The sequence below is a fragment of the Podarcis melisellensis genome, assembly GCF_964234715.1.
Source record: "Podarcis melisellensis genome assembly, chromosome: Z".
Taxonomy (NCBI): Eukaryota; Metazoa; Chordata; class Lepidosauria; order Squamata; family Lacertidae; genus Podarcis; species Podarcis melisellensis.
In genome coordinates, this window is record NC_138547.1 from 42,058,981 (window position 1) to 42,081,337 (window position 22,357).

Genomic DNA, 22,357 nt, shown 5'->3' on the forward strand with positions numbered 1-22,357 from the left:
TCTACTTTTAAAATTCTCATTCTTGATCTTATTTCTTCCTTTTCTTTATCTTCTTCTTGTTCTTTTCTTTTATATTTTACCTTTCATTTCATTTCTTTATTGTGAATATTGTTTTGTAGAGGTGTAAATAATTGTAAATATCAGAAGAGGTAAAATGTTTTCTAATTTTCTATTGGTTACATGTATTTTCCTTTTTTCCTATATTTGTATTTTTTTCTAATTTGTACTCAATAAAATTAATAATAAATAAATAAATAAAGCTCATCATGTGTCCATCTCCTCGTCCCACTTGGCGGCGTCAGGCAACTTCATGTTTTGTCACATGAAATCAAGGAACATGGAGGCCTGCAGTAACCGGCCCAGCCTCTGGAAGTGCCGTGTATGGTAGGAGAGACTCCACAGCTGCTTTGATCCCTTCGTATTGCAAGAGGCTCTCTGGCGTCTCATGCTTGAGGAGGGTTTCCACCACTGCCTGAGCTTCAAGGTAGTTCTGCGAGTTTATGTTCCACGTGATGGAAAACTTCAACACAGCCTCTGGAAGAAGGGGTTTGGGGAAGACACATCAGGAAGGAGTACAAGTTGCAGGCAGCGTGGCCACCTTGAACCAACACACCTTTCTTGCGAAGCGTGGCCAGGTCTGGGCACACACCTGACCTGGGCCTTTCTTCAAGGCAGGGAAGCAGATCCAACACCCCTCCCCACCTAGTAGAAACAATTAATGATGGGAGGGGTGACTGGGTTTATTCCAGACTACATGGCTTGCAGGAATGGGTTTTATAATATTTATAAAAGTACAACAACAACAACAACAATATGCATTATAATCTTTGCTCTAGTATTACAGAGCTGGTGGAGCTAATTTGAGGCTGTGTACACACCATACATTAAAAGCATTATTGCTTCTCCCCTGTAAGAATCCTGGGAACTGTAGATTACCCTTCTACCGCATAGTTACAATTTGTAGCACCCTTTACAAACTGCAATTCCCAGGATTCTTTGGGAGAAATGTGCTTTTAATGCCTGTTTTTCCTGCAGCAGGCATGCTCAGCTACCCCTCTGGAAGCTCAATCCCACAGAAAGCTGTGATGGCCACCAACTTGGATGGTTTTATGCAGGAAAGCTATCAATGGCCACTAGGCACGATGGCTATGCTCTACCTCCACAGTCAGTGGCAGTAACGTTTGTGAATAGTAGTTGCTGGAAGATGCAGGAAGGGAATACAGAATGCTCTTGTTTCCACAGGCCTCTGGTTGGCCACTGTGAGAACAGGGTGCTGGACTAGACAGGCCAATGTGGCCTCATCCAGCAGGCACTTCTTATGTCCTTACGTGGTTCAAGGGCAGAGATTGTGAGAAGGCATCTTCCAAAGCAATCCCACCCCGCAAATAGCTTGGGAGCCTTCTTGCCTCTAGCCTAGCCCTCACCCCTTTTCCTGTTCCCGCTGGAGTCTTCTTTTGCTTGCCACTCCTGCGGGCTCTCTTCCAGCCAACGCTGCCCTTGACAGATCTTAAAAACTTGGGGTCAGTGAGATTCAGCAATCGCAGCACCTTGCGCCTGCTGGACCTCCTGAGTGGAGCGGGTTGTGTCTTGCTCCTCGTGAAGTAGGGTGAAATGTGAGGAGTGTTGCAAGCCGGTGCAGAGGCAGAAGGTCTGGCCGAGATGGTAGAGCACGGCTTCTCTGTCAGGGGCTTCTTCCTAACCCAGTGGAACACCAGTATCATACGCCTCTTAGATGGGTTGGACATGCTGAAGAAGGTACTGGAGGCCCAAAGACCAGGGTGACTTCAAAGCGGAGGACGCAGCAGGCAGTTCCCTATCAATGGTGCCAAATCCAAGCAAATGTTAGCTCCAGTTCTGTTAAATCGATCCAGCAATTTTGAACGTTAAATAAGGGATTAATTCCTCAGGCAGTCTGAAAAGACTTTCTGTGGCTTTTGAATAGATGGGAGCCCCCAACTACTGCCACTGTTGACAGCCTGTTGCCCCTTCACTCTGCTTGAATGGGTTATGTCACAATGGTTCCTTCATCAGGTGTTTGTGAGCATGAAAATGCTGTTGGGAGTTTCAGCAGTGAAGGCTCAGGCATAACATACTGTTTGAAAGTCTGAACATTTCCTGTTTTTTTATTTAACAAATTTTATATACCACTTTTATAATTTATATACAAATTATTAGGAGAGTAAGTTAAAAATATACTGTAGTTTATTCACTTATAGGCTAGTTTACATACTTTATTCCTTCTTAAACTTCTATCCCACCTTTCCTCCACAGAGCATACACACTTCAGCCTCCACCTTCTCCATTTTATCTTGACAGCAATATTGTGAGCTAGGGCCATAGCTCAGTGGTAGAACAACTGCTTAGCATGCAGAAGGCATCAGGCTCAGTCCCCAGCATCTCCTGGTGGGACTGGGAGCACTCCCTCTGCGCTTCGGAGGCTTCGTGTTGCTATCGCTTAAGCCAAGGAGCCTGCATTCGCTCCATAGGACGCACACACATTTCCCCTTAATTTTGGAGGGGGGAAGTGCGTCCTATAGAGCAAAAATTACGGTACATCACGAGGGAAGTCTGAGGTAAGAAGCAAGAAAAGGCAGTTGGTCTTTCTTAACTGACATTCTTAACTGAACATAACGGAACCCACTGAAGGGAGGGGCTGATTCCGGATCAAAACACAGAAGCCCCACCTACCAGATACCAAACATTCTACTATTCAAATTAGGCCCCAGTGTTTTCCTTACAATAACACACCACAGTTTCCAGTGCATTTTCCTGTCACTATCCTTATTGGGAAAAGCCTGATTTGTTCTTGCTTTATGTGTGCTTCAAAAGGCCAGGTTTTCATTTATATAAAAAGGCATGAAAAATCCATATTAAAATTGTGCATACTTCCCGCTTATGTCCACATTTTCTACTTCTCCTAAAATATGCATTTTGGGGGCATAGTTTCCTCCTATTATATGCGTTTTGGGGTGCATTGCTTAGGAACCAAAACTGCATCAGCAAGTTCAAAGTGTGTGTTTGACTGATAGCTGCGTTCTGATGTGCATATAAGTCTAAAAGCAATGAATCATGTCAGTTCGCTTTAAATTTGCACTTTGAGAACCAAAGTGTCAGGACCAGGGGATGTGGTGGGACCAGTGATGGGAGAATTCCTCCTCTTCAATTCTACTCCATTCACGTATTGTACACAGGTGTGTAGTTGTCCAAGGTTGAAGACCCATTACTATTTTTGCAGAAGGGTCACAGCAGGGCCCCTGTCACCAGAGTCCCCCCCGCAATTGTTTTTATTAGTTTTCCAAATTATTACAAATCAAACAAAATTACATTAACACAATTTCTTAAAATCAGGTTTCCTGCTCCTGTTTCAAACATACGCCAATCATTTCCTCCCTTAGCTGCATCATTTCTTATTTAGTGTCCAGTTGTCATCCTTTACTTGCATCCTGTCACCCGAGTCGTACAGCTGCCTAACTAACATAAACAGGGTTTTTTTGTTTTGCCACTGAGAAGTCTTCTCCCTCTTTGTGCTGACCGGAGCCATCCAGAATGAAAGGATGTGAGTGAGCCAATGAGGATTGGTTGCTAGGGTCAGTTTGGAGAAAGCACATAGGAAGAACAGAGAGGAGTTGCTCCATATGCTTCACAGCTGAACATTTAGGAGCACTGAAAACACAAGGTGCTTCAGTTTCATGAGAACAATGTGCAAGTTCTGTTACATACAATGGAACTTAAAGGAAAACAACTTAATCTACTCTGAAATAAGATACTGGAGCACTCCGAATCATTTTTTCCCATGTACATCCACAGAAAATAGTAGATCGAGCTGAAAGGCAACACATGGAGAACTGCACTGATTGTTGTAATGCCCCTTTAATTATTATTAAAGCACATGGATAAGACTATTCTGTAATCTTAGAATGGTGTGTTGCTGTGGCAGTGTGTGTAGGTATGAGTGGGGCATCGCTGTGACTATCATGATGGGATCCCACACTTCTGAATTTGTCACAACACTAGTAATTGCACTTTGGGTTCCTTGGGTTCCTTTGTCCCAGCATTATCATGTCTATTGAGTTTTAGGCTATTAATGTGTGAACTGTCTTGAATTCACAGGATTATATACTGATTGTATATTGAAATCCAGGTGAGCTGCTGCCTGGTAGACAATACTAAGCTAGATAGGCCAAAGATCTTAGTGTAAGGCAACTTTCTATATTCCTAGATTTAAATGAGAGAAAATGGGTAGTAGATAAAACACAGATGGCAAGATATCTAGATTTCTACAAAGGGGTGAGTAGATGAGGCATTGATCAACTGCAGTGTAAAATTCAGGATTACAAACAAAGACCTGCTTTCATAAAAATTTTATTTTCCTTTTTTTTAATAATTCAATGTGCTGGCAGTATAATTAATCCCTCTATGAGAGACATGAATGTACCAGTTCAACCAATATTATATTATACAGAGACAATTGCATTTAAAAACAACAAACAACATTGAAAATGTTTGTACAGAAAGTATTACTTTTTAGAAAGAAAGAAGAGAAATGTAAACAGAAGTGGATAATCTGTGCAACACATTGGTAATGCAAAGGAAACAAGCAGGATACTCCCCCCCCTTTACATAGAAAGAAAAAGAAAAGTAGCTTCAGAACTATACAACATTTCAGCAATTGCCAGACATGTTAACAGTTATTGTTTTTTATCTGTACGAAAACATCTTAACTTATACTTAAAACTTTACAAGGATAACATGCTTGTTCTGAACAAAGACACATTGTGGAATTTCAGAGATTATGGAGCAGGTGGTTTCTACACATAAAAGGCGTCTATTTTGTATGAAATGCATGCTAGAGGAGGAGAGAGCTCTCTCCTTCCTGCTCTGCCCAAGTCAATTATCATTTAATTTCAGTGGGTAGATAGCTAAATGTGGAAAATAAATATGACTTTGGTTAGCTGGAGGACCAAGAGGTCTTCGTGTTGCTATTTCTCTATCCAGTAACTAGAACACAGCATACACAATTAATCCAGATGACAACTGGAGTTACGTTTACATATATATATATATGCACACAAAATGAATATTCAAGCCTGTTTTCTGTTTGGCACTTTAGAAGCACAGGTGCAAAAATCTCACTATTAGCCAGACAAATCCCAACACCTCTAGAGGAAAGACAGAACAGCTCCAAAGAGGAAAGTTCTCTTTTGTCTGCCTGAACTGCTTTTCCTGTGACTGTATATATAAAACATACAATGGGATTCCTACCTCGCTGTGATTCAGACTGAACTGATCTCTCCCTCCAAGCCTGCCAAAGGTGAAACACATCCCACACTGTATAAATTGGCTTTTTGTTGATTTCAACTTGAGCTAGGTCTGATGTATGTGGTATAGTCCTCTGATCTAATTATACCTCCTCAGAACTCCTGAGGTTAGAAGCTAATGGGAAGAAAATGTGTAGGGCATGATTTCATGTGGGAATGCATTCAAATGAGCCACCCCAAAGTGAAATATGAGATCTTAAGATGTTCCTTCAAGTACATATGAATGTGTGTGTGTAACTCCAATCCTTGCCTTCATGCATTCAAGGATTCTGGGTGTGGAAGACCTGGGAGGGAGGTCAGCAGGTACAACCTTGATATCCCTCTCCACAGTCCCATTGGCACCTGAACAGGACTACGCTGGCAAGAGAGGAACATACCATGTCAATAGCAGAACTTAGAGCCAATACTGTTATTGACATGGTATGTGGAGGGTAGGACTCAAAGCAATGGATTCAAGTTACAAGAAAAGAGATCTTGACTAAGCATCAGGAAGAACTTTTTGACTGGAAGAGCTGACATGGAATCATAGAGTTGTAGAGCTGGAAGGGACCATGAGGATCATCTAGTCTAGGCATAGGCAAACTTGGCCCTACAGATGTTTTGGGACTACAACTCCCATCATCCCTAGCTAACAGGACCAGTGGTCAGGGATGGTGGGAGTTGTAGTCCCAAAACATCTGCAGGGCCGAGTTTGCCTATGCCTGAATTCTAGTCCAACCTCCTACTGTGTCTAACTCCTCCCCAGAACCAAAAGAGGTATGAGGAGGGCAGAACAAAAAGAGACAAGGTGTTGGAGTCTCAGATTGCTTGGGAAGGACCTTGGGGAAGGAGGAGGCTTAGGAAGCTGTGGGAAGGTAGGGACCTTCAGTCCTCACAACAGTCTTGTTGGGACAAACTCTACTGGGAAGATTTTCTATGCTCACTAGGCCTGACCTCCTGAGCTCTTTGTTTCTTTGAATAAAGAGTTCACTGATGCTGTGTGAGTTATTACTGACTTGCTCCTGGCACCTGTCCCTGACATAATCACATGAGAATCTCTGAAGCACTGAGAAGCTGGCCACCCAGTACAATAAATCCACAGGTCAAGAAATCAATGGGTTTAAAATACGAGAGAAATCAATGGAGTTTTCTTAATTGGAACCCAGTAGTTTGGTTTGTTGACCAACCCCTTTCTACAAATCTTCAAAAGCCTGGAGATATTTGTATTATGGAATAATTTATATTCCATTTGGTCATCTGCCTTGCCTGGCACCGTTGCCCTCTTTGCTTAGTGAATGCCAACAACAGGGCACTAAATTGCAAGGTCTTCAGAACAAATCAAAGAGGCCATTGCATCTAGATTCCTCCCCCAACAAGTCTCAGGCGAATGAATGAAGATTGTGCAGAAGTGACACTGGATGAATCCAATGTGGACTCCAGGGAGAGCATGGCTGGTAGTCTCAGCACACTTGCTTGGAAGCATGTCCCTTTGAAATCAGTGGAATTTTAAATCTAAGTAAATGTGTTAAGACTGGGGACAACTTTCACCAGCGGAAAGCCTCCATCCTATCCCCATGATTCAGTGTGATAGTTTATTGGGGACTCGGTGGTGCTCATACCTGAACATTTTTGTTCAGCGCCCATATGATGTAGTAGCCATTAAAATGTCATCCTGTATTATTTTCTCATTTAATCTAGGTTTACCATTACTGCAAAAGATCAAATAACTAAACAAATGAACAACACAGGAAGACTAAATCCAGAGGCAGTGGGAAGTGGTGGAATAGGCAAAGCACTAATTCCCACAGTAAACTGTCACGTGGAAGCAACTGCTGTTTGTCTTCATGGTGAGTTCACACATGAACAATCAGCCATTTTGTGGATCACAAACTCAAGTGTTGGCCAGTAAAATAGAATCAAAATTGAAGCAATATGGGAGCCCCTTACTTTTTTCCTCTTAGAAAACAACAGCTAGGGCCCCCTATTTGGCTCTGGTCTGCTGCATGGGGTAAGAGGCATTTTTGTTTAGCTCTTTGCTCTCACATTGATTCCCTGACTTAAAACTTCTCTTTGACGTTTAGGCCCAGGTTATCGGAAAAACCATATCCTCCCATACAAACCTGCCTGGGTTCTGAGACTTTGGGTGGATCTACACATAAGAAAAGAGGGGGGTGGGAACCATGGAAAAATCACATTGAGAATTTGTTTGCTCTCCAGCACCATCTGGTGTTGCATATTTTTAATGCATTCAAAGCATTTTTTTTAAATAATGTAGCTGAGTCCCTTCAGGAAAGACTCTTCTCTCAGTCCCTCACAGACAGGTTTGGTGAGGATGCAGCAGCAGGCCCTATTTATTGGTGGCTATTCCCAGACAACTTTGTAACTCCCTCCCTAGAGAAGCTAGACTTTATCCTCCCTCCTTGCTCTCCTTCTGCTGGCAAGCAAATATTCTTTTGCTCCAACAGTCATTTGGGAACTGACTGTTTTTGAAGGAAAGGGCTTTTAACAGCGCTGTGATGTTTTTATTACTTGTATTTTAATATATTTATTTTTAATTATTGCTTTAATTCTATTAGGGGTTTATTACTTTGTAACAATGATTTTTTAAACACTTTTTATGCTTTTTGTATTTACCTGTGCTTTTAATCAGCAACATGGTCTATAGGAATACGTTCTGCACACTAATGAAGTTATGGACATTTACCTTAAGTAAGGTAAAGCTGGCAAAAAAGGGAAACTGTGCAGTCTTGAGGCCGTTTTTCTCCCTTGCATGGCATATATTGGCAAAGATTCAGAGCAAAGGCTATATACCGCGGCTGATTTACACTTTCACAATTGACAGAAACTGCCATTCATTCGAAGAAAAAGAAGGCATGAGGGTGAATTCCACTTGGTTTGATGGGCCAATAATTCAAAGTAGTACCCTCCATCAATATTCCCAATGAATTTTGCTGTAAGGTGAATGAGAACTTTTATTTGAGTCAGGGTAGGCTTCAAGGTTGCCACCTTCCCCCCTTCTTTTTAAATGATCCCTGCTCTTGTGCTTTTAAAGCAGGCATAGGCAAACTCCAGCCCTCCAGATGTTTGGGACTACAATTCCCATCATCCCTGACCACTGGTCCTGTTAGCTAGGGATGATGGGAATTGTAGGACTGGAGTTTTCCTATGCCTGTTTTAAAGCATCCTAACTTTCAGAAACGCAGGAAATTCAGCACCTCATCCAGCGCAGAAAGAAAAAGGCCTGGTTTGGATGTAACACTATGGCATAGTGTTAAGTGCACAAGCCTTGAGCTCTTGTGTTCTCCCTCTTCTCTTCAAGTGTGGCTATGAGGAAGGAATTGGACACTTTCACTTCTATTTTCAATTAACAACAGTTTATTATGTCCAAACACTAATCTGTGCTTACAGACATAGGGGTGTCCTGAATGCTAGTCCTACTTGGAGTAGACCTGCTGACATTAATGGGTACAACTAATTTAAGCAGGAGTAGAACTTTAGTGATAAACTATGATTAGTTAAAAATGGAAGACAAAGCTTCTAATCTCTTCCTAGTCATGCTGGGGGAAGAGAAATGAAGGAAGAATGCAGTTGTTTGAGATTTGTGCTAATAATGCTTAATAATATTTTACTGTTGCATCCGAAGGTAGCCAAAGGCTTAGTTCGGACATCACACCAAACCATATATTGTGGTAACCAAAACGATGGCACAAATTTCCAAGTCATGCAAACCATAATTTAGAGTTCCTGTTTTCCTTCTGCACAACACTCCCATATCTAGTGTAGCAGATCATGCAGATGGAGCAGCCATTGTAACAATGGTTTGACAATTCAGACATCATAGCAGACTATGGTTTGTAATCACCACAGTTTGCAAATCTACTTCAAACCATGTTTCTTGTAGCAAGTTCTAAAGATCTGAGGGCAGACTGCAGGATGGCTTCCTAGGTCTAAGAAACACTCTCTGCAGCCCATGCCAGTGGCGTAGCATGGGGGATGCAGGGGGGGGGGGTTTGGCCGCACCAGGTGCAACATCTGGGGGTTAGGGTTAGGGGGCGCAAATCCACGGGTTAGGGGCCGCAAATTACTTGCCTTGCCCCGGGTGCTGACAACCCACGCTACGCCACTGGCCCATGCTGGGCCTCAAACTGAGGGCAGGGTTCACACATTCATGCATATCACTTGATGATTGCAACATCAAGTGACCACTTTTTTGTGAATGGTCACCATGGATATTAATAGCACCAGTAGGAATTTAATATGACCTAAGATGCCAAATTTTAATGACATACGTTCATACAGCTGCCTGTATGATTCTTCAAACATCACCTAAAAGTGTGTGTGTGTGTGTGTGTGTGTGTGTGTGTGTGTGTGTAGCAGGATCGTGCTTGCTGATCCTCACTCCATGTGTGTTTATCAATATCTGTGAAGATAACCACTGTACACACAACCAAGGGTTCTACATCGGAAAGGTCCCCAAGTTGTGCACACAAGCAGAGATGGGGAACCTGTTTCATTCTGAAGGCTACATACCCTTGTGAGACACCTCCAGGAGTGGGGTGCATGCCAGTAGTGGGCTGGGCCAGAGGCAAAACTGGGTGGTGCCAGAGACCAAAATGAATTGAGCAATGGATATGACTTTGACTACTGAACCACAGGTTACACTTGAGCCACACACAGAGCTCTCCGTACTCTACACAGGCAGAGTTATTATCACAGTTCAAGGACACATTCTAGCCCCGCAAAAGCTTTTATGGATAGTGCAGGGGATAAGCGAGAGGGCATGTGGCTTGGGGATTGTTGTGACTTGGAAAGTGGTCTGACAGAAAGGCTAACAGAAGCTGAGATTTCACCACCTTGGTATAAAGCCCATGAGTGAATGCTTTGGTGCAAACAAAGGCTCTTTTTTCATAAGGAGTATTCCCACCTTGCATTCAACAAGTGAACCCAAGAACACAGATTTTTGAGCTGTACTATTATATTCCACTGTTCACATGTAATGTTCAATGAGTATACAGTCTGTGTACTTGTGCACACAATAGCAGAGCAGCAGGTATGTCAGCAGGTACACTTTCCCCACACAAACACTAATACATGTGTAGAGACAGCGTGTGCCTGTGTTCAGGGTAACGTATGGACAAGCCTATAGATTGCAACAGATGCATGACAGGTAAGTGGTTTTGCCTTTCTCTCTGCACACCTTCCATGGAATATGTGAAATTTCCTCAGGGGCAGAGTTACCAAGTACAGAGAAATCAAGAGATGCATGTTTGTTAGTGTGTGTGTGTGAACCAGACCTAGGATGCACACCACTGAAAAATTAGACAGGCTCCCCTATCCTGCCTTGGTAACAGATATGTGGTTACAGGCTAAATTTGGAGACAGGCATCCATTTACTAGATGTTACAGGGAATGAAACCAACACCGTGATCTCACTGAGTGGTTACAGATAACCCTTTGAAAAATGTCTTCTCTTTACGATAGGATTTCAAGTCGTAAATATCAAGTACACTGTGGTCTAGGATTTCTGTTCGCATTACACTAACAAGGAGGAACAATGCACTTAATTGGGCCAAATAGGCCAGTCAAAATCAACCGGCAAGGACCTAATGAAGAGGGTGAGAAACTCTGGTTACCTTCGCCCTTTCATAACTTTATTATCAGGGATGGCCCAAGATGTTTCGCCACTTAAGACAAAACAGAAAATGCTGCCGCCCTCACTGCTGTCACCGCCTGAGGCAATGTGGGGAAGCCCTAGCATGCTGAAGATGATGCAGGGGAATGAAGGAGACCACAGAGGAGCAAGCAGCAGCTGTGGTCCCCTCTTCCCAGGTGACACACAGATGACAAGTTAAGGTGGTGGCAAACAGGACGTTCCTGGGGCTCCAGGATCTGCTGATCCTTCCAGCTGCCCCCCACACTGCCTGCCGCCTTAGGCAACTGCCTCATCGAGTCTCATGGGTGTGCCTGCTGGCCTTGCTTTATACAACAACAAAAATGTCTCTTTGTTCAGAAAATAACAATCACCTTTACAGGTACAACTTGCTCTTGATTCTGTGATTCCGAAGTCAGATTGCTGATATCCTTATAGAACAGATAAGCTGACTAGTGCACCATCGTAGGGCAAACTGGCCCCAATCTAGAGATGCATATAGGCTTCAGTTTATTGTGAAGCCCCTGATGGTTGGCAAGAGAAGGGTTTTCCTGCACCGAGTTCACCCTCCTCCGTTATAGGGTTGGAGGGATTTTGGGGGGGGGGGAGGAAGCACAAACAGAGCAGATGATCTCTGGATCAGAGCTGGAAACACAAAAAAATGGATGGAAGTGCAGAGTCCTCTCTTTCAAGCTGTAGCCTCAAAATAGTGGAAGGGGAAACTATCTGTGGGTACCAGTTTTTGCACAACGAATGCCACTTGCTGGGTTTGGATATTGATGTTCTCTGTTCCTTAGACTCATCCAACATTATGCAGTATTTATTTCCCAATTGTGGGATCAGTTATGTGGTTTTACAGAGCAGAAATGCTCTGTTATGTGGATTTTTAAAAGCCCCTATTAACAGATGTCAATATAACGTTTAAAAAATAATAACGTAAATCAGGTTTAGAACTTGATCTGGGATAATATTAAGAATGTTCTTATCACACTTATGCAAGGCTTGTTTTCAAATCCTAGCCATGTAAGCCTAGTTACCAAGCAGTAGAGGATATTATAGGATTATATAAGAGAATGTAGCTGCAATTAACTGTCCTCTTAATTATCTAGTACATATGGAAACTTATTCCAGAGAGATGTCACAGAATGATATTTACATCAACATGGGATCAGTGAATTGTAAAATTTACAGTTAAAGTCATGAGGACTGCAGCGGAATGCAATACAGTTTATTAATTAGTATAACAAATTAGCTCTGTTTTGATGATCCGCACTATTTGAAAAAAATAATACCTTGATTACAATCAATGTTGAAAGAAAGTGGAAATGAATTATTTAGGGGATGATAATTTTATTTATATTTTTATTATTTAATTTTATAACCCTCAAGGCAGTTAACAAAAAATTAAATTACGTCACTCTGTTCTGAAGTGATATGGAACACATTGGTCCAAATTTGTAACACTTGTAAGCCCTGTTTAATTTGTGGACAAAGATTTAACATCAGTCTGTCTGGAAAAAGTCACCCTCTGAACTTGAAACCCCCTCCCCCCCTACTCCATGTGTATGTATGAATCTCTGTAGTTATCTACTAGTAAAGGAAGAACATTCTGCAGGTACCCAGGAGAAATTCAGTTCTCCTTACTGCTTATTTCCCAGTCTACAGCTCTGGTACTGAAAACAGATGCTAGGGTGGCAAGCTGGCAAGTAGACGAGGTTTGCTGAGCATGGCATCACAGTGAGCCAGCCCACTAGCCTTAGAGACCAGTATCGAGATAGGCAGTAGAAGCTGGTCAATTAGGATGAAAGGGAAACTGCTCCATGAACCTCAGTCTGTCCTTGACCAACCTCCCACTTGCCTCCCTTCTTACTTTTAGCCAGTTCCTGGGATGGAAATTGTCTGTCAATGCTTCTGGCTCTGTCCCTGTCCCTCCCTACCAGTCCTCATGGGCACCAGCCACCACTACAGCAATAATGTCATCATGCTTGTCTCTAAAGGCTGGCATGTAAGCCTATCACGGTGGAACCCATACATTCCACTGGTCCCTTTCTCCATAACCTTGTCTCAGCAGCAGCCAAAAGTATGCACCCATATTGATCCTTGGCCATCCTATAGGCTGGTGGAGAAATAAATGGTCCAGGTAGGAAGCCATACATCCAGTTTCTCCCAGAGGCACCCCCCCCCCAATTCATGGTATCTAGATAAGCCATACAGGCAGCCAGATACCCTTCAGTTCAAAATATAATCGCATAGTCTAAAATGGATGTTAAACCTGCATCGTGCTGCAATGTTAAAATTTCAAATCAAGTAAACATAATTGCTTGGGCATTAATAGAAATATCTCCCCAAGCCCATTGTGATCTCATGGTCTGTGTGAGTGTGTGTGTGTGTGTGTGTGTGTGTGTGTGTGTGTGTGTGTGTAACTCTGTATAAGGCATTTCATGTTTTGGTTCTTGAGGATTGATTTTAGCAATGACTTTTGGCCGAAAACTGGAACCAGGACTAAACTGAACAGCTTTCAGTCTGCATCCAAAGGGAAATACTGAATTGCATGGGTTGAACTGCTACACGTTTATTTTTGTTTAGATTCAAGACATTTTCACAAAAATGTATATATCTTCAACAAAGTGCAATACTGCAGGGAACTGCCCATTCCATAAAGCACGTTATGGAAGGCAAGAGTGGCAGATTTCAAGAGATGCAAGGCAAAAATAATAATAAAAAAGAGGAAGAATCCATACTGATTAAACCAGAACAAACAAATACCCTGCTCAGCATCTATATTTTCAATTTATAGTGAATTCCACTTCTAACAGATAATTTTGTTTTGTTTTAAAGAAGGCAAAAAAGGCAAAAAAAAAAAAAATCTCTATGAATACAGTCCCAGAAAAGAGTGGCTTTCCATCGGTGATCACCTGTGTGCCGGTGGAGGTAACAGGATGGAGCTGTGATGGACAGGATGGCAGTGACTACGACAAGTGTGCTTCAATGCGAAGCCAATGGAGTCCTTGCCGAACGTAACGGACCAGGTGGGTCATACTGCTGTGTTGCGATAATGGAGCTATCACCAAGTCCAGCTCTGTGAAGAACTCTGCAAAATAAAAATAAATATAAGGAAGTAGACTCCTATCTGGGATAACTGAACAAATGCATTCACAAAGTATTATGATTATTTATTAAATGTGTATACTACCCTTCCTCCAAAGATCACAGGGCAGTTTACAACATAATACAAAAGGAGAATACAAAATCCATAACAAAACAACAACAACACATACACCAATGTTAGCTTAATTCCATTAACTTTAATGGGTCTCCTCTGAGTAGGCTAGCATCAATGCTTTTTTCTAGTGTATCAGTCATGATTTGCAAAACTGAGTGGGCTACATTTTTAAGGAGTCAAGAGACGGGGCTTATTAGAGTAACAAAGGTGGCTTTTTACAAAATATGCAATTTGGGATTTTCAGCAGCTTATTATTTCTGCACTTAGCTTTAGGAATAATAATAGCTGGTTATGGTTTCTTCTCTACTGGCTGAGCACCTGAGCTGCTTTGACTCAATTCCAAGCAAAATTGCTTGCGGGGGGAGAGAACCTGGTGATCTTTTAACATTCAGAGCATGAGGCAGAAAACAAAAACATATGTACAACCAATATATAACAACAACAACAACAACAACAACAACAAAATAATAATAGTACCAAGGGAACAAATAAAAGGTAAAACAAGTTATGCAGTTGACTAGGAAGTTGCGATTCTCACATTCCTCCCCTCATTTCTGACTTGCCATTCAAATCACCACATGTAAGCATAAATGCAATCTCATGTTGCTTTCCTAAGCACCAGTGGGAGGGTGTGGCTGCTCTTTGCTTGTCTCCTGATCCAGCCACTACAGGCTGGTGCAAATGCACCAGTGGAACCAAGCCAGCTCTGCTGTCTGTGCGTTTATTCTGTGCCAATCTCCTGTCACCTCTCCCTCCAGGTAAGCTGCTGTGATGCCTTTGGCAGGAGACCAGGTAAGCGCTTGCCCCTCTTCCCCAGCAGCTGCCCCTCTTAGCATAAGTCAGCCTTCCTCAACCAGATGCCTTTCAGATGCTTTGGAATGCTGTTCCCATCAGCCCCAGTCAAAATATCTAGAGGGAACCAAGTTGAGGAACACTAGCACAGATGCACTGGGAATCTACATTAGTTTGCTGGCACAAATAAATTCTATTGGTTTTTAGGGAGTCTCAAAAATGCAGAACTACCCATCGTGATTTGTTATCATTCCAAAGTTGTCTGGACCATTTCCAACCTGGTTTGTATGACACAACATGGTAAACCACAGCCAATGTATGAATGGTTACAAGGTGTAATCTGGGTTGACTCCCACCTTTTGCCACACAGAGATGCGTGCGCGCGCGCGCGCACACACACACGCACACACAGCTTGCAAAAATATGTGCCCTGAAATGCAGGTGAACTGCAGCAGTGACTTTAAAAAATAAATATATTGCAAGCTGCTGTGGAAATGTGGCAGACCAAATACTAAAATTAGAAAAAAAACGAGAAGCTGAAATTGGCTGATCCACCTTCCCTATGAGAGAGTGAACCTGGAACCTTCTTTAGGCAAAGGTTGTGCTCTATCACTGAGTTACAGTTGGTTGCTGCTTTCCAAGTCCAAACATCAGTCATGCTCCTGCAGCTCCCTTCAAAGAAGCATCAGCCATCCATTTTCCCCCCTCACCTACGCTTGTCAGTGTCAACAACGGTGAAGAGTCTGCTTTAATCTGAATCCACTAGATGAGTCATGGACTCAAGGCAAACAGAACGACCTGGCTTTCAGCAAATTTGTCATAAGAGGCAGCTCCACATGAACACCATTAGTGTTGTAGATGCAATGTCCCCCCCCCCCCCACAAAAATTGACTTTTAAGCAAGCTGGAAAAGGCCAAAGCTGAGATATCATTCACAGTCTCAAATGTGGACCTCATTTGCTCAGCTCCCACTTGTCGGTACTTGGAACTCAGCATTCACACAGCTCAGCTGTACCTAATTATGTTTGTCAGAAGAGTCCTTCAAATGTCACTTTCGCATTTTGTTCCCTACTACAAAATAAATGTATAGAGCACCAATTATGGTTAACCAACTTTAGTCATACTCAGTCTGTTGAAATCAATGGACTTACTCAGTGTTATTTTTATGGAAAAAAGTGCCAGAACTCACCACAAATGTTCCCCTTGTTCTCTTATAATGGCAATGGCGCCCACCTGAGAGGTGCTCAGTTCTGGCTGATAGAAAGCCCTGGGCTTACTTAAGTCCATTTCTTTCAGTGGTTCTACTTTGAGTATGGTCACCTGCACAACATTCTTGAAAGGTGGTACAGGCAACTCTCAGCTTAAGTAGGGGTTATATTCTGGATGCAGTGAGTAAAGTAAGATTGCGTATAGTCAAAACACATTGGATTCAATGGTATGTGAGAGTGCGAAAGTCTCTCCCCCCTCCAACATCCACCCCCTTTTAATTTTTTAAGATTTTTTTTTGCCAAGTGTGTAAAGCTGAAAGTGAGCAAGTCACCTGTGCATAAGTTGCAAGCTACCTTTACAGAAATGTATTAAATTGAAATGGGTAGGGAGCCCACCAGATGGTGCCTTTTCTACAGCCCCTCCCCCAACTTGGAACTGGTTCTCATGAGGACTAGAAACATCCTTTCATTTAAACAAAAGAAAGGGAAGTAGACTTTCTCTGGTTCCTGCATACAGGACCTAGGGAAAGAATGTAATAAGCAACCACCACCAGAGACATTCACATTCTTTAGATCAGAGATATAATGGAAACAGTGTGGGGCACCTTTGTTTTCTTTCGCCAGCTTGTCAGCCATGTCCCAGTGCTCATAGCTTCGCAGGATGTTGTTGGTGATGTTGACGTGGCTGGCCGCCATTTGGTGGATGCGCTGGGGAATGCTTACGTTCCCTGATGAGGAGGATCCTGAAGCACCCATGGCGTTCCCAACTGAGCCAATGGGCGATGGGCTCAGAGACACGGGAGATGGTGTTCCTGTGCTCCTGGGAAAAGGGAAAGAGAATGAGATTCCACTTTACGGGAAATTTCCTAGTTGTTGACTTGGGCAGAGTTTGCTGAAACACTTTATGTTAGGTAGTGCAAGCTGGTCTATTGAGACAAGTGAGGCACCTCTGTCCCATCAGTCTGCCTTCAGCCACTTGAAACTTGCCTGCCTTCTTCCTTGAAAAGGGGGTGGTCTTGGCTATCAGCTCCCCCCTCCTTAGTTTTCAGTGCTGCCCCTCATAGAACTCAGGGAGGAGGATGTGGACATAATTACTGGCTCTGGCACTACCTACTGTTAGGCTCCCACCCTTCTGTCCCCACCAGTCTCAGGAGAGAACCAGCCACCACTGGAATTAAGAAGTGGAGGATAATCAAACATTCACCAGAGAGGTATATTGGATCACACGTGTAAGAAGCTTTATGAAAGGGGCTGGAGGTGAATGGATGCGCCTCCAGCCCTTTGAAGGAAACATATGCCAAGGCCCTCGCAGGATGCCGGCCAGCCAGCTGAACAAGGCAATTCACAACACAGATCAAGGAATATGCGCCACCAGCGATGGTCTGCACAATCTCTGTGACCAAATATGAATTTGCCTTGTTGCCATGGGAACCTCAGGGAAGAAGATTTCTTCCTCCCCCGCCCCAATGAAAGCAGTGGGGGCTTCCCCACTTTTTGCTTAGCACTCTAGCATGAAACCAACAGCAAAGGAAAGGCAGAATGCAAACAAGCCTTTAGCTGCAGATTCTTCCTGTTGTAAGGAATGGAAGCTGGACTCTTTCAACTCAGCTGGGCTATGGTCTTAACACCCATTCCCTCCCCTGCTTGTTTGTAACAGAGTATGCTGAGCACCTCACCAGACTACAATTTCAAGCATTCATTGGGATAAGACATGGCAGAAGCTGACATAAGACTAAATTTGTCCATCTAGCCCAGCTATTGCAAGGACAGGGAACTTTTGACCCTTCTTATGTTGTGGGACTCCAAGTCCCATCAGCCTCAGCCGACATGGCTGATGGTCAGGGATGATGGGTGTTGTAGTCCGACAACTTCTGGAGGGCTGATGGATTTCAGGCAAAGATCCAAGGAGAGAATTTTGGTAACTGGGGATGACTGAAAACAACAACATACATACATTTATTTTTAAAAAAACTCTATTCATGCTATGAACACTATTTTTCAGATTGCTCAGTTAAGAAAGAATCAATTTAATCAAGCCATACAACTCCCAAGATTCCCAACATAAACTCATCATGAGCTGTAAGGCTGTGGCTAATTTGCATATCGTATTAACATCATTACAATGTTTGACAATTAATCTGCTGGTTCCCCCGCCCACAACGCCAGTGTTAGTATTTGTGTATTCCTAATATTAAAAAAAAATAATGCTTCTCCCCAAAGCCACAGCCTACCTCTCAAAGCTGCTGTATAAGCTGATAGTATTATTACTATTATATTTTTAGAAATTATCCTACCAATGCACTAACATTATTGTATAATGTTGCAAATGGACCGTTCTAAAGTTATTTATACACAATGAGAAACACTTTTGCTTCATTTTTGTAGGGATGGTACCCCAGGTGCAACTTTAGCTTACCTAGAATTAAAAAAAAATTGGGTATAGATTTTGCATTAAGGTTGCAGGAAAAATGTGTGTGTGTTGTGGGGTGTGTGTGTGTTGGGGGAGTAGGTAGTAATTGCTGCCATTTTGCAGGGAACAGCAGAAATAAATATATTTCATAGTTACAATGATTTTCCACCCTGCTGTTAGAAAACACTCAATGTGCATTATTGGCTTACTATCAAAGTATTTGGTGGAATGAACTAGGACTATTCGCTACAAAATCCAGCCCCTCTGCATAGTAAACAATGCACCATTTTGGAAAGCTCCCTATACAGGAAGGGCCATAGCTTGGTGGAAGAGCATCTGCTTTGCAAACCCAAGTTGGCACCGATTCATCTGGGCAGTGTTTTACAAGAAGCTGTGCTTTAAGTTACCTACTTAGAGCTAAGCTAATGCTCTCATATGGATTTTCTTCTAATTCTAACACCAGAAATTAGGAAACATCTGCCAGCTGAAAGCCCCACTGTGGGGCTTGCCCTTGCAGTGTTGTGCACTCAAAGAGAGCTCAATAAATTCTGGTTTCTGGGAATACAATTAAAACCCTAAACGTAAACATTTGGGGGAATATGCAAAATCCCAAACACCTGTGCAAAACAGCCATGACTTCAATATAGTCTACTGTCTATTGTTTGCTTTGGTTTAGATATAGTAGGTTTTATTGTCATGGTTTTCTCCAAAATGACTTGGAATTTGGTGCGGATATTGAGAATTTCTGGTTAGAATTCTTTACTGCCCCCCCCTTCATAGAATTACAATCCCCACATTTCTCTATGACAGGTGTGAAGAACCTTTCCAGCATAGGGAACACATTCCCTAAGAATCATAGAAACCTTGAGTAGGAAGGGACCCCAAGGGACATCTAGTCCAACTCCCTCCAATGCAGGAATCCTTTTGCCCAATGTGGGACTTGAACCCACAACCCTGAGATAAACAGTCCCATGTGCTACCAAATGAGCTAAGCAACCTTCTGGGGAATCATCTGCAAACAAAGCATATGTGCTAACACTTAGCTGCAGTGGTCTAGTGTATGGGCGTAGCCAAGGGCAGCGCAGGGGGGGGGGCATCTGCCACCCCAACATTAGGAATACTTAACTGATCAACCACATCGGTTTTGCCCCCCCCCCCAATAAAAGTCCTGCTGCCCCCAACAAAAATCCTGGCTACGCCCATGGTTCTAGTGGCAAATTCAGAAGTTCAGGGTCCTGTCATTACAGTTACAGCCACACTCCTTTTAGATTAGACAACTTTCTAAGATTATTCGTCGAAACGTCGCCTAGACACCCCAACTTTTACACGGGAAGACACCCGAGGACACCAAAACCTGCATTCCTGTACCCGTGAAAATCTACGAAAGCATATATATATATATATATATATATATATATATATATATATATGCAGGTTTTGGTGTCCTCGGGTGTCTTCCCGTGTAAAAGTTGGGGTGTCTAGGCGACGTTTCGACGAGGTCTCACTCGTCATCTTCAGGCTGGTGCTTTCGGCTTCTTGTTACTGGAACAGAGCAGGATCTCAGTGTTTGAGTTCCTATAAATACTGTTGAGGGGGTGTGGTGTATAGCCTCCAATGTTCTGGGCAGAGAGGAAGTTCCCAGGCTAGTGTGCCTTTTCTTCTTTTGTTCCTTAATTACTTGAGGGATATCTTGAGTGATTTCTTGAGTGATATCCTGAGTACCACTTAGGTGGGTCATTAGGTGTGGATTAGTTGCTAAAGTCTTTGTGTCTTGACCTCTTGAACTTTGTGAAGAGTTTTTCTGAGAAGATGGCTGTACTGCACTTAGTTGTGCTCTGGCTTGGCTTCGTGTATAGGGGCGAGCTGTGGTTTTGTGGCCTGTGTCAGCCAGATCTGTGTAGGGATTGCAGGGGGGTGCAGCATCCGGAGGTGCCACCATGGTTTGGCTACTGTATGGTGTCTGTAATTTATCTGTGGAGAGGGTCTGGGTTTGGGTCTGGTGTGGTTGATTGGTGATGGCGTTCTGTGTGCCTCTGGATCTGGTGTCAGTTTTTGTGGGGAGGGCTAATTTCCAGATGTCTGGCAAGCGGGATGTGTCGTCACGCTTGTTCATGTTGTGAGGGTGTTTCTCTATCTCGATGGCTTCCATGATTATTCTCTTGTGGTGATGTTCCATGTTAAAGAGCAATTTGGAATCTGCAAAATTAATTTCGTGTCCTGTTTCTTTCATGTGTTGGAAAAGAGAGGAAGTTTTTTCTTCTTTTTTGACGGCATTCTTGTGTTCTGCGATACGTGCATTTATTCGTCTGTTTGTTTGTCCAATGTACGTGGCTGGGCAGACTTTGCAGGGTATTTCATAGACCCCTTGGTTTTCCAACTGGATTTTATCCTTGGGGTTTCTGAGGATATTGGCTATTTTTTGGTTGGTGCAAAAGGCTGTTTTGATATTGTGTTTATGGAGGATTTTGCTAATTTTATCTGTAGTGCCCTTGATATAAGGAAGGAGGGCCATGCCATTGTTTTCTTCTGTGTCTTGGTTTTTGGGGGGTGTTTCTTTTTGGATTAGCTTCGTAACCCTGTTTTGCTGGTATCCATTGGCAATTAACACATTTGAGAGATTCTGTAACTCAGTTGTCAAGTGGTCTTTGTCAGCCAGGCGTTTGGTTCTGGAGATGAGAGTCTTGGCTACGGAGTTTATTTGTGCAGGGTGGTGGTGTGATTGTGCATGTAAGTAGCGGTTGGTGTGTGTTTTTTTCCGGTAGATAGTGTGTCCTAGGGAGCCATCAGGTTTTTTGTAGATTAGGACGTCAAGGAAGGGAAGTTGGTTGTTGGCTTCTATTTCCATAGTGAATTGTATTTTGGGGTGTAGGCTGTTGAGATGTGTGAGGAAGCTATCCAGTTTTTCCTTCCCGTGTGGCCAAATTACAAAGGTGTCGTCAACATATCTGAGCCAAAGTTTGGGTTTGTGTTCTGACTTGTCTAAAGCATTGGTTTCAAAGTGTTCCATGTACAGGTTTGCGATGACCGGTGAGAGGGGTGATCCCATAGGTGCTCCTTCTATCTGTTTGTATCTTTGTCCATTGTGGATGAAGTACGTGTTGGTTAGGCAGTGGTTGGTCAGGTCCAAGATGTATTCGGGGGGATTGTATTTGTTTTGAATGGCTGTCAAGGCTTCATTAATGGGCACTTGTGTGAAGAGAGATACAACATCGAAGCTCACAAGTAGGTCATTAGGATGTAGGTTTTGCTTCTTTATTGTTTCTATGAACTGGAAGGAGTTTGGAACGTGTGAAGAGATGGATTCTGCATAGGGTTGAAGTTGCTTGGCGAGAAATTTAGCGAGATTTTGTAGAGGTGAGCCTATGGAGCTGACTATTGGTCTGAGTGGTGTTCCTTCTTTGTGTATCTTGGGGAGGCCGTAGAGTTTGGGGCATCTGGATGATTTTTCTCTGGGGATGATTCTTAGCTGGATTTCTTCACTGATAGGAGAGGCTTTTATTTTGGATTTGGTGGTTTTTTCCAGATAGGTGGTGGGATCTGTTTTTATAGGTTGGTAGGTAGGATCTTGGAGTAGATTTGATAGTTTTGCTTGGTAGTCCGATGTGTTCATCACAACAGTGGCATTACCTTTGTCTGCTGGGAGAATGATTATGTTGTTGTCTTTCCTCAGGTTGGTGAGTGCTTTCTGTTCTTCTTTGTGCAAATTGCTTCTGGGTGCAGTACAGCCATCTTCTCAGAAAAACTCTTCACAAAGTTCAAGAGGTCAAGACACAAAGAC

At 42.9% G+C, this 22,357-nt stretch overlaps 1 protein-coding gene across 7 annotated transcripts in view; it reads right to left on the bottom strand.

Moving 5' to 3' along the window:
• Positions 1-7,252: 7,252 nt before the first annotated feature.
• Positions 7,253-22,357, bottom strand: part of AFF2 (ALF transcription elongation factor 2) — a 408,154-nt gene continuing 393,049 nt past the window's right edge. For all 7 annotated transcript variants that reach the window (XM_081897542.1, XM_081897541.1, XM_081897540.1 and 4 more), the window contains 3 exons: positions 16,775-16,989; positions 9,417-14,038; positions 7,253-9,256 (listed from right to left, as the gene is read on the bottom strand). In XM_081897542.1, the coding sequence (XP_081753668.1) occupies positions 13,917-14,038; positions 16,775-16,989 (337 nt within the window). In that variant the 3' untranslated portion in view covers positions 7,253-9,256; positions 9,417-13,916. The remainder of the gene's footprint in view (positions 9,257-9,416; positions 14,039-16,774; positions 16,990-22,357) is intronic.